This window comes from Gadus chalcogrammus, chromosome 16, assembly GCF_026213295.1.
Source record: "Gadus chalcogrammus isolate NIFS_2021 chromosome 16, NIFS_Gcha_1.0, whole genome shotgun sequence".
Taxonomy (NCBI): Eukaryota; Metazoa; Chordata; class Actinopteri; order Gadiformes; family Gadidae; genus Gadus; species Gadus chalcogrammus.
Window position 1 is genome coordinate 18,667,255 of NC_079427.1, and position 15,000 is coordinate 18,682,254.

Consider the following 15,000-nt stretch of genomic DNA (forward strand, 5'->3'; position numbering starts at 1 on the left):
CCACTATGTTTGGATACTGCAGGGGCTTATGAGCCCTGGGGAAGCCTGCTGTTTTGGCCTACTTTCCCTTGGTGTGTGGGTGTGTGTGTGTGTGTGCGTGTGTGCGTTGCGTTTGTTTGTGCGTAAGTTTGTGTGTGAGCTTGGGTGCATGCATGTATCTGTGTGTGTATGTTTGTATGTTGAGAGACGATGAAATGGAGGTTGAAGTGTACCATGCTTATATCGCCATGGTTACAATCACACCGCTCTTCTCAAAGCTTACACAACCCTGGGATACATGATGCATGCCCATATCTATATGTGCGTGTAAGTGCATGTTATTATGTGTGTATAACCTAATTAATCTGTTATGCTGTTCAAGCAATATTATGTTCTTTTTTTATTTTCATATATAACTTTTTCGTCTTTTATCAGACTTTAATTTGGTATCTTTTCATTCACAATCTAAACCCATCATCTGGAATTGACACACTGCTATTCTGTCTCCCCTCAGGGCTCTTACTTTAGTGTTACTTATGCAAGGATAACCAGTAGGCAACGTTTTCTTTCAACTCCTTCACGGTTGCTGCTGCTATCTCTGCGGCTAACGCGATAGAACAACCACGATACATTATTCATTATTTTCTTTGAGTGGGTGTTCGATGTCGGTGTGTATGAGATCTTCATAATGATGTTTTGCTGATTTCTAAAGCAATCTCCTTAATTTCATTATTCTAGATAACTTATGTAGCAATACAATTTCTCATCATGAATCTTCTTCCATTTCCTCAACAAATGGCCGGACCAATTTGACCATAATTACACTGAATCCAAAGATAATGAAGAGATCATTCTTTGGTAGTAAATAGTTTCATGTTCATATTAAGTCTGGATAATCAGTTTCACGTTTCAATTGAGTCCCCTAAGAGTAATCAAATCCGAATTGGCTTTAATGCCAAGTAAGATAACCATGTACAAGGAATCTATCTTGGTGGTTGGTGCATAACAGCAATAAACATGTTAAAGAAACATTAACATAACACAGAGAGAAATAAAGTTAAACCTCATTTACTGTAGGTCAGGAAGAATAATATCAAATAGAAACATTTACCATGAGGACCTAATGAAAGAGTTGTACATTTTGTACAGGAATTGGCAAGCGACGGACCATGCCATGTGCAGATGTCCACAGTGTGAAGTATACAATGTGTGCATTGTGCCGGGAATGTGTCAAGAGAACTGGAAGTCAATGTGACGCAATGAGACACGTGTGAAAGCTTTACATCATGTGACGTGCGGTGCCAAATGGGACGGGAGTGGAGGGGGGTAGAGTTCATTCATCGATTCCCTCTATGACACACGCCCGCATCACAGCAATAATTACTATTAACAGGGGACAGCTGTGGGTTTCCTATGGCCCAGGGAGGCGTGTTCCATCGCTGGGACCGCCCCTGCTTCCTGTGTGTGCCAGTTGTGACACTAAGTCATAAGGTGCTGGCTCAGTCACTCACTTGTCACTCAGCGGAATATCAAATTTCACGCCTTTTAAGCTCTGACCTCTGGCAGCCAAGCACTCAAGATGCTTTTCTCGCAAAACTGTTCTAGCCCGCCTGAGTGGGTTTGAGAAAGAGAACAGGGTGAGCCCATTATTGGCTGTTGCACTTCACAGCCAACACCTCCACCTCGACCCGCCTGCTTTCTAAGCCTTTGTGTCCGGCGTCCATGCGTCTGTCTGTGTGTACGCGTGTGTTAGTGATGGTGTGTGCGTTCTTTAGAGTGTTGTGCTGGCTAGTGTTTTTGGGTAAATTCTTGTGCATTTCAGGTTTCGTGAGAGGGCTAGGTGAAGCTCTTGATTGCATTTCTGCTTCATTTCAATCCGTCAATACTTCAATTAGAATCTGGGCGGAGAACTCAGGGGAACAGCGATGCCTTGCATGGCCTCTTTTGCCTTATTTGCACTCTCTTGCACACACACACACACACACACTCTCGTACAATGCCTCTCCTGCACACATACAGCTGTTCCTTTTCGCTTCTAAAACAGAGGGAAAACCTTTATTAATTTTCTATTTGTTTGTTTTTTACTCCGAAAAGTATTTAATTTTCTGGCAGCTTTGTCTCCATTAAGGATTTAAATCCCTTGTAACGACTTCCAAACACGCAATGATTAGCTTTAACTGAGATTTTAGCTTTTTTATCCGTACAAAATCTCTAGTCAAATAGAGAGTCATCATTTATACACTGTGATGAAACTCAATTACCTTATTATGTATTAAATTCCCTCTGTATGACCATCTATACGTGAATGTCACATACATTTGACAGAGATATGTCATTAAAGGGTTTATTTCAAAACACATTGCAGTTAGTTAAGTAGCCTCGTTAAAGCTGAAACACAGAAAAGATTAGTAACACTTTAAACAGATTTTTTGTTTTTCTAAAAAGTCATAAATGCCTATATTCTTCTGTTTTCCCATGCCATAAGATCTCCATTACTAGATCACTCACAGAAGCTAGAGATAATTCAGTCTTGTGAAAGGTCAGAACTGTTGAAGTGAAACCAGCAAGTGCTCCACAGAACTGGTAATTGTTCGTCAGAGAGAGAAGGAGCATTTAGAGGGCACGAGTGCTTGTTGAAACCACGATGGCTTCATGAAGACATGGTTTAGCCCAGTACTTAAGATTTCCTCCTGGATTTCGCCATGTATACTATTGCTCTCCCTCTCTCTCTCTCTCTCTCTCTCTCTCTCTCTCTCTCTCTCTGGTTGCATGCTGGGAGTTTGGTGGTGGAGAGCGTGGTGAGTTCGACTGAGAGTTTGCGATTTACTCAAACTTTTTTTTATTTTTCCTACTGTGTATTGTATGATTGTTTTGTAGTGATTATATGGTTGTTGTTGGTGTAGTTAGGTGAATATCTAGCGGGGGGTTTTTGGTGGACGGGGGGCCGTGTTTCACGGCGGGGATGGCGTCCTCGGAGATGTCTATCCGACATGGAGTGCGGGTTCAGCCCGATCCGTCTGTCCCGGTAGAGGCTGTTCTCCTGGCTGTGGGAGACTGTGTGGGACACGCCAACCTGTCACATGCCTCCAGAATGAATACAGGAGTGGTTGTGTTTTTGAAAGAGGAGCGTTTTGTGGCTGAGCTAATAGTGAGTGGCGTCTCTTTGGGCCGCCAAAGGAAAAACTGAGCGGCGTCACTGAGGGCCGCCAAAGGAAAAAAATGTAGGCGGGTAAAGCCGTCAGCATTAGCCTGGCACCGCCAACCTACCTACTTCCGCTCCATTTTCATTTTACTTCAGTACTAGGTCTGGGTCTGCTTCATATGCTTGGGTTTCTTGGAAGCCAGATTTTTGGCGGTCCAATCAGCGAACAGAGGGAGTGGCTGAAAACGATGACGTCAAGGTCGCACACCAGTTTCAGTTGTAGTCAGAGGAAAGACAATGGAGAAGGATACGAGAGAAGCTTTTCGGTCTGTTGTGGGAGGGGGCGGTGCCCCGCCGGCTGAGACCGAGGCAGGAGAGGAACACAGCGGAAAGGTAGACAGTCAGGCCGAGGAACAGAGAGTTGAGTTAGGCAGAGAAGAAGGGCAAGTAGCAGAGGAGGAACCGGCAGCAGGAGTAGAGGACGTTGGCGGACAAAGCAGCGGGAAAGAGCCGGCAGCAGAATCTGACCAAAGTCAGGCTGCTGGTTCGAAGGTGGGATGGGGAGAGCCGTGTGCTATGGGGGGTGTTGCTGCTAGGGATAAGGAGGAAGAGATGGAGTATGACACTGACTCTGACCTGTGTCTCTGTTGCAGACTCACAGTCATATAGTGGAGATCTGTACACGCTGGAGGAAATAAATGGTTTCCTGGATGAAACTTTTGTGAAATCTGTCAAAGTATCTGAGTTTTTTCCAGATGCAGAAAAATTCATTAAAAGTGTGGTAGCCTTGCAGAAAGTAGTGGTGCTGATATGTTCGATGAGAAGAAACGTTTCCGGTTAAAAAAACACATGACAAGTCTAAGGAAGACGATCAAGACTAGAGGGAAAGGTTTAAAAAGGTTAAGAATAATTATGTAAAGTCATGATGAATGTGTTGCACTGGGTGATCTTCCTCTTGTTTCCTCTACCTGTGTATATCATCTCTGTCTCTCAGTCCTCTATGTATAAGGTAAGGGTCGGCTCTTTAAATATTAATGGTGGGCGGGATCGACAGAAGAGGGCAGTTATTTCAGAAATGGTCCAACAGAAAAGATTAGACATAGTTTTCCTGCAGGAAACGCACAGCGACAAAGATAATGAGATAGACTGGGGTTTGTGGTGGAAGGGCCAGTATGTTCTGTCTCATGGTACTAACTTCTCTGCTGGTGTAGCCATTCTTTTTTCTCCAGGGCTTGATGTTAATGTAATCTCCACCACAGAGATAGTGACAGGCAGGGCTTTGGTGGTCAGAGTAGAAATACAGGACGTATGTTTTTGTTTCATTAACGTCTATGCTCCGAATCAGGGATCAGACAGATCGGATATCTTTAAGAAAATAAAAGATTTTTTAAAGCATTGTGATCAGAGCCATTGTGTAGTGATGGGTGGAGATTGGAATTGCACTACAGATTTTACACTGGATAGAACAGGAGAGGAACCCCATTTACAGTCATCCACCATTTTATCATAGGTAATTTCAGAGTCAGGTGTAGTAGATGTATGGAGGGTCAAACATCCCCAGGTTAGGCAGTACACATGGGTTAAGGTGTCAGATGGGTGCAGCCAGGCTGGATAGGGTTTACATGTCACAAAGTTTTAGCAACAGGTTATTGAACAGCTACTTTTACCCAGTATGCTCCTGGTAGACCTCCTGGGCTGGACAGACTGCCCGCAGATTTTTATCTGCACTTCTGGAAGTGTTTGGGAGCTGACCTGTGGGAGGTGCTGCAGGAATCCTGTCGGCGGGCGGTTCTTGGCTGTACTTAAGAACTGGAGACCAGTGGCCTTGTTATGCACGGACTACAAACTTTTTTCAAAAGTGCTTACCAACAGGCTTAAAAAAATTCTGGAACTAATAATCCACAGAGACCAGTCATATTGTGTATCAGACAGATCTATTATGGACAATATCTTTCTTATGAGAGACCTACTTGATGTTTGTAAATACAGCATTGATGTTGGTATTATTTCATTAGATCAAGAGAAAGCGTTTGATAGGGTTGACCATGTTTTTCTTATTTCCACTTTAAGAGATTTTGGTTTTGGAGAAGGTTTTGTGGCACTGCTGGGTTTGTAATATAAGGAAGCTTTTTGTTTGGTGAAAGTGGGTGGTGGGCTAAGCTTTCCAGTACAGGTTCAGAAAGGCATTAGACAGGGATGTCCTATCTCTGGACAGCTATACTCTTTGGCATTTGAGCCTCTTCTGAATAGGTTAAGATCCAGGCTGTCAGGGCTTATGTAACCAGGGTTGCCTCAGCGGCCCTTGTTGGTGGTGTTGGCTTATGCTGATGACATCAATGTAATTGTCAGAGATGAGAGAGAGATTTCATGCTCCTGGGTGATAGTCTTGAGATATATGGAAGGGCATCTTCGGCAAAAGTGAACTGGGGGAAAAGTCAAGCTTTGCAGGTTGGTCAGTGGGCAGACAAGGTAATGCCAAAGTTACCAGGAAACCTCAGCTGGGGAAAGCAGGGCATGAAAGTTTTGGGTGATTTTTTGGGAACAGATGAGTTTCAGAGGAAGAACTGGGAGGGTGTTATGGAGTGAGTGTGTGCCAGACTGTCTAAATGGAAATGGTTGCTACCTCAGCTTTCCTACAGGGGGAGGGTTCTGATTGTCTATAACTTGGTTGCCTCGACCCTTTGGCACAGGCTGATTTTTGAGTTTCACCTCCACCAAGGGGCCTGATCGAAGGAATTCAGAGGGCAGCTGTGGACTTCTTCTGGTCAGGGCTACACTGGCTGAGATCAGCGATACTGTACCTGCCGGTGCAGGAAGGAGGACAAGGTCTGGTGGACATTGCAGCACGCATCACAGCCTTCAGGCTGCAGACATTTCAAAGATTGCTTTACAGGTTTGGCCTGCCATGGATGGATACTGCCTGTTTGCTGCTGAGGAGGGCTGGACGTCTGGGGTACGATAAACACTTGTTCCTACTTCGGCCCCAGTCCACGGATCTTACTGGGCTGACACCTTTTTACCAGTCTGTGGTACAGGCGTGGCAGGTTTTTACATACCATCGGAAAGCCGTGATGACACCAGGGATGTGGCTTTTTGAGGAGCCCCTGTTTGGGAACCATTTCAGCACTTCTCAGGTTCTGTGTTCTGTCAGCCTGAGGTCCAGACTGAGAGAGGCTGGCTGTGTTAAGCTGGGTCATCTTATGAAGACCTCCATCCCTCATCTGGCTGAACGGATGAGCATCAGATCTAATAGACTGCTGCGCAGGTTGGTGGAGGAGGTTTGTGCTTCCCTGCCAGAAGTCCTCAGAGCGTTCGCTGAAGACCGTACTATATCTGATCAATGGGATGATGAATATGAGTATGCCTTTCCTTCCCTGACTGTCTCTCCTGCTGTGGGACAGTGGCAGGATGAGGAGGACATCCTGCTGTCTCTAAAGACCCCAGAGTTGGGAGACTTTGAGTTTCTGGTGAAAAAAGCGATGTATCATATCAGCGTGAAGGTTGCAAACTTACGCTCCCTGGTGGGGGTGTTTTTTGGCAACGGATCGTCCCCGAGGGGCTGTTGGCGGTCCCCGTACAAACCCCCTGTCGACAAAAGGACTGGCGACCTCCAGTGGAGGATTGTACATGGGGCAATAACTACGTACAGGTATCTGGTGCACCTCAATCCGGTACAGGGGACGGCTGTCTTTTCTGCTCACAGACAGAAACAATATATCATCTATTTATTCAGTGTTCCAGACTGGCTAGACTATACAGACAATTGAAGTCATGGTTTCAGGGCTTAGGAGAACTTTTTTTTTTGTCTTTTTATCTATGGTCCACACTATTCGGCAAAGAAAAAGAATGTACACACACTTATAAATTTCATGTCAGGTCTGGCCAAATTAGCTATTTGGAAAACAAGGAAAACTCGTGTGAGGGGTGAGGGTCAGAGGACGTGGTTATGATGCTGAAGGGGCTGCTGGCAGGTCGGCTCAGGGTGGAGTTTGAGTTTTACAGCCTGACAAAAAAGACAGAAGTCTTTGTGAACATTTGGGGTGTGCGAAATGTGCTGTGTTCAGTCAGAGAGAACGCTTTGTTTCTAAATTTTGGATCTATTTCCCTTAGTTTTTCTGGTTTGAGTTTTTGAATGAATTTGCTTTGATTTAATTTTGTTTGATAATAGCGAAACTTAAGCTGTAAACAGAATGAACTAGGAATAAAGGTCCATTTAAAAATCAAAAAATCTCTCTCTCTATCTCTCTCTCTCTCTCTCTCTCTCTCTCTCTCTCTCTCTCTCTCTCTCTCTCTCTCTCTCTCTCTCTCTCTCTCTCTCTCTCTCTCTCTCTCTCTCTCTCTCTCTCTCACACACACACGTCTCTTACAATCTGGTCTCCTCCTCTTTTCCCTTAACACTCTGTATGTCTGTCCCTGTCCTTCTGTGTTCCTCTCTCGTCCATTCGCTCGCTATCTGTTTCACACCCCCCTCTCCTTCACCATGCTGCCCACCCGCCCTGCCATGTTTTATGGTTAGGCCCTTTAATAATGCTTGATATTAAAAAATATACATCAACCCAGCCATTGCGGCCAATGAAAATGGATAATTAGCTACAGTTCCTTCTGTAAAACAGCATAGCCTAGCCATTTATTTTGCCTAGCTTTCTGTAGCCCAGCGTAGCCTAGCCTCCTGTAGCCTGGCATTTCATATTCAAATTCATAATAATAATCTGAATCGCTTAATACACACACACGCACACACACACATATGCACACGCACACATGCACACACGGATGCAGCGCTAGCCGGTGGCGCATGGCCTTTCACCGGTGCTTTTGGTCCGGCTAATGATGATGTTCCCGTGCTACTCAGAGGTCTCTGATCTGGAGCGGAGGAAATCAGCCCTGCTAAGGAGCAATAACATTTGCACACCGGCGGGGGCTGAAGAGGCCCATATAATGAGACACTCACTTAGGATTCATACTCGCCACGCCAAACCAACCAGCAAACCGCTTTTTTATCCCCCTCTTTTAGTTTTTTTCACCCTGTCGTTTTTTCTTTTCTTTTGTGCATTTAGGCGCGCTTTTATTTTGTGAGGCGGTGAAAGGGTACAGTTGACAAGAGGGAGGGCAAACGGGTGCGTAGGGGGTGGAGGGGTGAATAACAGATGAGGTTCACTACATGCATCAGGAGAAGCCCCACTCCCCCGTCTGGCATGTTTGAGAGGGGGGGGGGGGACAGACCACTCCCTCCCCCATAATTTCAGAAAGACGGCAACCCCCCCTCCCCCCTACAGCCCCGAGCCTTATGAACAAGGAGCTGGTTGTCTGGGTCCAGGTTAGGGTGTGTGTGTGTAAGTAGGTGACATTGTATCTTTAATGGACCAAGGACATGAGAGGTTCCTCTCATAGGGCAGATCGCGGACGCTTGGAGAGAATGTTTTTAAATTTCCCCTTTAATGCTATAATAATAATAGTGCTAATATTTTTCCTGTGTTAGTGTAATCACTGGTATAAAATGTGTTTCAAAACGGTTGAATACATGCGAACATCGTTCAAGGTTGACGTTTCACAACTAGCAAATCACTGTAAACCATCTGTTCTGCTTGTAAACCTTGAGGGAGCTCTGCTAATGAATGCATTATTAGCAGAGAGTACAGGGAGATGATATTCTTACTCCACCTTTCACCAGAATCTGATAAGGCTTTTAGCTAAGTCTAGAATAAACCTTATATGACCTGTGTGATTATACAGGAATAGTTACTATGTTGATCCAAAAATATGTGGATTTTATATTTTCAATCCATGGTTGTGTGTGTGTGTGTGTGTGTGTGTGTGTGTGTGTGTGTGTGTGTGTGTGTCTACATGTGAATGCCTGTGTGTTTGTGTCAAAGAGAAAGAGAGAGAGAGAGAGAGAGAGAGAGAGAGAGAGAGAGAGAGAGAGAGAGAGAGAGAGAGAGAAACACGCACACACACACACACACACTCACACAGTAGAGCAGGTGAACTTGTCTGCCATGTATGAATAATCAAAGTGGTCTCTTGCTCATCATTAAATCATCGCTATCCTAGTGGGAGCCCAAGGGAGGGAAGGAGAGAGAGAGAGAGAGAGAGAGAGAGAGAGAGAGAGAGAGAGAGAGAGAGAGAGAGAGAGAGAGAGAGAGAGAGAGAGAGAGAGATCAGAGTCAATGCTGCAGGGGAACATTGTCTCTCTCTCTCCCTCTATCTCTCTCTTTTTATGTCTCTCTTTATCTCACCCCCTCTCTCCCTCCCAGACCATGTAGTGTGCCTGAGATGTGTCATGAGCACCTTGCTGCTCTATGCGCTCGCCCACTTAGCTCCTTGAGACAGATAGACAACACGCACATTCAAATACATATAGAGATGAACGTGGATACACACACATGCCCGGGAATCCATTGTCAGATTTACATGGACACAGTTATTCATGGACCACTCTCTCTGACTACTACTATTCTCTACTCTGTTACACACACACACACACACACACACACACACACACACACACACACACACACACACACACACACACACACACACACACACACACACACACACACACACACACACACACACACACACACACACACACACACACACACACACACACACACACACACTCACACACACAGCTACATGAAGAGAATATCTCTGTTCCACTAGTGTCTGCCAAAAGGAGCTGCTATTCATGACTAGGAGCATGACAACTTTGCAGCATATAGTCGACTCTTGACTGCTTACGCTAGGATTCTGGACCAAGCTCTGAGTAATCTTGTTGTTGCTGGAGATGTTTTTCTGCCCATGAAAATTGTAGTTGTTTCTTAAACCAGAGAGTGAAATTGTTGAAGTAATTTGTTGAAGATAATCACAGATTTTCTATTCATGTTTGCCACAAATCACGGAGTAGTCGGTCTGTCTGATGAATGGTGACCTTGTCTTTAAATCAAACTAAATGAAATGACATTCAAGAGAGCTTTTAAGGCTCTGAACCAGAATAGTCTTGTAAAGGTTGTCCGGTTTGAAACCTGCTCGTAGTGCTAATTGTCTTGTGCATTATTAACTGAATTTCTTACACTCTTTCAAGGCCCCAAATTTATTAGCTTTTTATTGAGTTATTCACTATCAAAGAGCTGTGTCTCAACGTAATATTTAGCCTTGGAGCATTTTATATGGCCAAATTCAGGAAAGCATCAACTTGGAATTGTTGTAGTTTTGACTGGAATTGAATATGTATTTATTATTATTTATATATATTTTTTATGTTTGGACATTTGGAGGTTTTCTTCAGGTTTACTGCCTCTACTGAGTTCAATGGAAAGCATGCACGCACACACTCACACTCACACTAGCGCACAGATACATCAGTCCTGCTATAAAAAAAAAACACACATACACACAGTAGCAGCCCAGACCAGATCAGTTGCTAATGAGCATGGTGTGTGGTTACTATGCACAGCCAGACTGACTCCACACACACACACACACACACACACCCACACCCACACCCACACACACACACACACACACACACACACACACACACACACACACACACACACACACACACACACACACACACACACACACACCGATGAGAGTTCAGCTTAGAGTCAGCGCTTTCTTCTTTTACTTCCACTACGATTACTACTTCTACTTCTCCTTCGTTTTCCTCGTCTCTCCCCCACCCCCTTCTCTGCCCCCTTGTCCGCCTCTGAATGCAACCCTCTTCTTACGACTCACAGGAGTAAAGCCGACAGCGGCGCGGAGGGGGGGGGGTGGCGGGGGGGGGGGGGGGGGGGGGGAATTCACCTGCAGGCACCGCCATTCAAGTGTGGCAGTGGCAGTGGCAGCAGACTGGTGTATTCCAGGAGGGCTTCACCTGGGCTCCCTGGGGAGCAGAATCCCACGCTGCACCGTCCCATAGTGAGATGGAGGAGAGGAAGCTGCTGCTGTCGCTGCAGGGCCGGGACATGCAGGCCTCCCTGCTGGACTGATACCTGGTTTAAAATGGATTACGTCTCGTGTGCGTGATATGGATCTATATTTTAAGGGATTTTGGTTGGACAAAATGTCGACGCAAACACGCAGGCATGCATTGACTGAAAAGTCTGTGGATTAAACCAAACATCTTCTCAATGAAGTTGGTGAAACGACAGGGGCGATCACATACATCATCACTTAACGTTTGGTTTTCCCCTCCCCAGTCCCGGCCATGATCACGTCGTACCCCAACACCACGCTGGCCACTCAGGGCGAGGAGAAGAAGATGAGCTGCACGGCGCACGGCGAGAAGCCCATCATGGTGCGCTGGGAGAAGGAGGAGCGCATCATCAACCCGGAGACCAGCCGCTACGTGGTCACCGTCAAGGAGGTGGCCGACGAGGTCATCTCCACCCTGGTGGTGGGTCATCATCCCGCCTCTCTCCGGCCTCGCTTTAAAGTCTGTCACGAGCATCGCGTGTTCATTTGACACCAAGTGTTAAAGGGATGATGTTATGTCAGCTATGTTCGTGTGGTTAGCCGTTTCAGGCCGTTTGAAAATCTGCCTTTTCCTGTGTTTTAGTAGCATCACAGGTGGGAGTGTCCACCTGTGTTTCAGTGACATCACTGGTGGGAGTGTCCACCTTTGTTTTAGTGACATCACTGGTGGGAGTGTCCACCTTTGTTTTAGTGACATCACTGTTGGGAGTGTCCACCTAGATGTATGATGTATAGATAAAAATCATTTTTCCACTGAATAGGCTGGATCTATCCACAATAGGCTGGATCTATCCAGCCTACTTCTAGGTGGTCGCTCTGACTTGTGTTGTCACAAAAACACAGGAAAAGGCTAATCACATTCACACCTGTGGGCATAGTATCAACCCTTTAATGCTAACACAAACTAGAATAGGAGGGCAGTATACAGGGCTGCAGGCAGCCCCGCCCCAGACAGAAGCATTGATAAAGGGTGTTAGGTTCTCCTTGGGCAAACAGCCGGTCCGGGAAGCTTGGCGGCTAAAGCAAGTGCTAGTTTGCTAACCAGTTGGAGTAGCACACATTGTAGCAACCCAGTTCAACTCTCGCCTTTGGTGTAATGCTACATGTCATTCACTCTTTCTTTCTGCACATTCTCCTCTCCAGTCCCATCAATGTGCTGTTGTTATGGACACAGAAGTCCACAGAAAATATCTAAAACAAGCATTGTGCACCCTTGTTCGTCCAGCCTTGGAGAACATTCGGTTCTATTTTATGATTTGGGTTCAAATAGTCTTGCCTGTTGAGTGACCGCACCAAGAAGCAGCAATGTGACACAAATAACCATCTAGTGTCAGCGAGAGGATAATCATATTTTTTGTATTTCAGAATGATTTACTATCTTCGTCAGCATCAGAGAGTATTTAGAAGATGATGAACAATTGCATTTTTGAGTTTGATGGCTCATATCCCATAATGCCCTGCATGTTTGTTTCATGGTTTGTTAGATCATGCCTACAGTCCGTGAGGACTCCGGATTCTTCTCCTGCCATGCAATCAACTCCTTCGGGGAGGACCGGGGCATCATCCAGCTCACAGTGCAGGGTAAGGCCAGTCTTACAGCGCTGGTGCACTATGGAGAGCACCATGGTACCTGTCTCTGTAGTGGGCTGGTCTCTTGGTCTTGGTATTTGGGTTACACACGTCCAGAGAGTCCTTCTGACGTCTTGTATTCATTCTTGTGTTCATGGATTTAATATTGGATTAATGTGGTTGTTTATTCTGCCGCACACTATGTGTTCCACCAATCTTTCACCTGGGAAATCACCCAATAGACATGATGACATCCTAATATGGCTGGATCTCTCTCTCTCTCTCTCTCTCTCTCTCTCTCTCTCCCTCTCTGTTTCTATCAATCCTGCCCTCTCTCTCTCTCTCTCTCTCTCTCTCTCTCTCTCTCTCTCTCTCTCTCTCTCTCTCTCTCTCTCTCTCTCTCTCTCTCTCTCCCTCTCTGTTTCTATCAATCCTGCCCTCTCTCTCTCTCTCTCCCTTGCCCCTCATGCAGAACCACCGGACCCCCCTGAGGTGGAGATCCGAGAGGTCAGAGATCGGACCATCGCTCTTCGCTGGACTATGGGCTTTGACGGTAACAGCCCAATCACAGGATATGACATTGAGTGCAAGAACAAATCAGGTAAGCCAGCACCACTTTATGTTCAATGTAAATGCAGTCCATTAACCATTTATGTGATACAGTGCAGAGTATTAACAATCAGCAAGAAGTAATGCAATGGGGCCTTTCTATATGCGATTTGCATGTTCAACACATGTTTACCTATATTACTTCCTTTATCCAAAGACATGCATGTTATGCTACTGAGGTAAGAAGATCTGCTGATATAATGTATTTTCCTTCCAGCATCATGGCTATCAGCACAGGTAACCAAAGACGTGTCGCCCCAGCTTAACCAGGCCACCATCATCGACCTGCACCCTTCCTCCACCTACAACATCCGCATGGTCGCCAAGAACATCATCGGCAACAGTAACCCCAGCAACGAGCTGACCATCACCACAGACGAAGCAGGTCAGTCTGCAGTGAGACAGCAGAGGCAACCAACAATGTAAAAGTGCTATCATTCTCACGTGGACATTTCTGACTGCCTTTCTTCTTCTTTTTAATACTTCTGCATATTCCAAAGAGTCAAATACAAGTGAAGTCAAGTAGAGCAACTAGCTTTTATTTATTTATTTTAATTATTTGATATTTATAATTTGGATAATTGTTAGTGCCCACTGCAACATATTTGTGACACATTAGCACCATCTAGTGGTGCTAATGACAGCCATCTAGTGCACCATCTAATGGTGCTAATGTGTGGTATTTGCGGTGGAAGAACAAGTGATGTCATGTTTTTTCTCCGCCTCTGTAATGCTGACACATTAATTGTAGCTGATGTCAGTAAATACAGAGGAGGGAAAATCTTTGAAAGGACTTTTACTTTGTCAAACAGGAAGTGACACCTCTTGAACATTGTCACCTTGTGGTACATCAATAATGCTGAATGTCATGCTTGGTCTCCAGCCCCTGACGGCCCCCCACAGGACGTCCTTCTGGAGCCCACCTCCCCGCAGAGCATCAAAGTCAGCTGGAAGGTACAGTAGCCACTGACATCATAACCATCCATTCTGTGAGAGCAATAGGGCTGGTATATGAATACCCACAATGCATCAAGGGGAGTTTTTGCTGGTGATACTGCACCCTATGGAGAAGAACAAAGAGAGGTGTTCTACTGTACAACCCTAAATCAACGTAGTTATACAGTACACTAGGATAATGAAAAATGTTCACGGATGAAAAAAGCTTTGGCTGTCTAAAACCCGATAATGTCTCCCAACAATTATCGATTAATTACTAAGCGAATGACCAAAACAACCTTACCACCATCATGATGATTGCCATCCCCATGCTCCCAAAATGGAGGCCTGCCATTGCATTTGAATGTTGCAATGTACAGCCCCCTATCGTGTAGTCTAATACGCTAATATATTAAAATAACAATACCAATAATATGACATTGAGTGCAAGAACAAATCAGGTAAGCCAAGAATCCAGCACCACTTAATGTTCTATATAAATGCAGTCCATCTACCATGTGCAGAGTATAAACAAGGAGCAAGAAGTAATGCAATTAGGCCTTTCTTACTATACCTATATTAAAAACAACATGCTCCTCAGCCGCCGCCGAGACACCTGCAGAACGGTGTGATCCGGGGCTACCAGGTGGGCTACAGGGAGTACAGCCCCGGGGGCAACCACCAGTTCACCATCATCAGCATGGACACCACCGGGGACACCATGGAGAGCATCCTGCTGGACAACCTCAAGAAGTTCACCCAGTACAGCGTGGTGGTGCAGGCGG

At 45.5% G+C, this 15,000-nt stretch overlaps 1 protein-coding gene across 1 annotated transcript in view; it reads left to right on the forward strand.

Annotated features, from left to right (window-relative positions):
• Positions 1–15,000, forward strand: part of dscamb (Down syndrome cell adhesion molecule b) — a 102,148-nt gene that overhangs the window by 64,123 nt on the left and 23,025 nt on the right. The window contains exons 12-17 of the mRNA XM_056611804.1: positions 11,326–11,522; positions 12,586–12,682; positions 13,143–13,271; positions 13,497–13,664; positions 14,163–14,233; positions 14,817–15,000. The exon at positions 14,817–15,000 is cut by the window's right edge and continues 60 nt beyond it. Coding sequence (XP_056467779.1) covers positions 11,326–11,522; positions 12,586–12,682; positions 13,143–13,271; positions 13,497–13,664; positions 14,163–14,233; positions 14,817–15,000 — 846 coding nt within the window. The remainder of the gene's footprint in view (positions 1–11,325; positions 11,523–12,585; positions 12,683–13,142; positions 13,272–13,496; positions 13,665–14,162; positions 14,234–14,816) is intronic.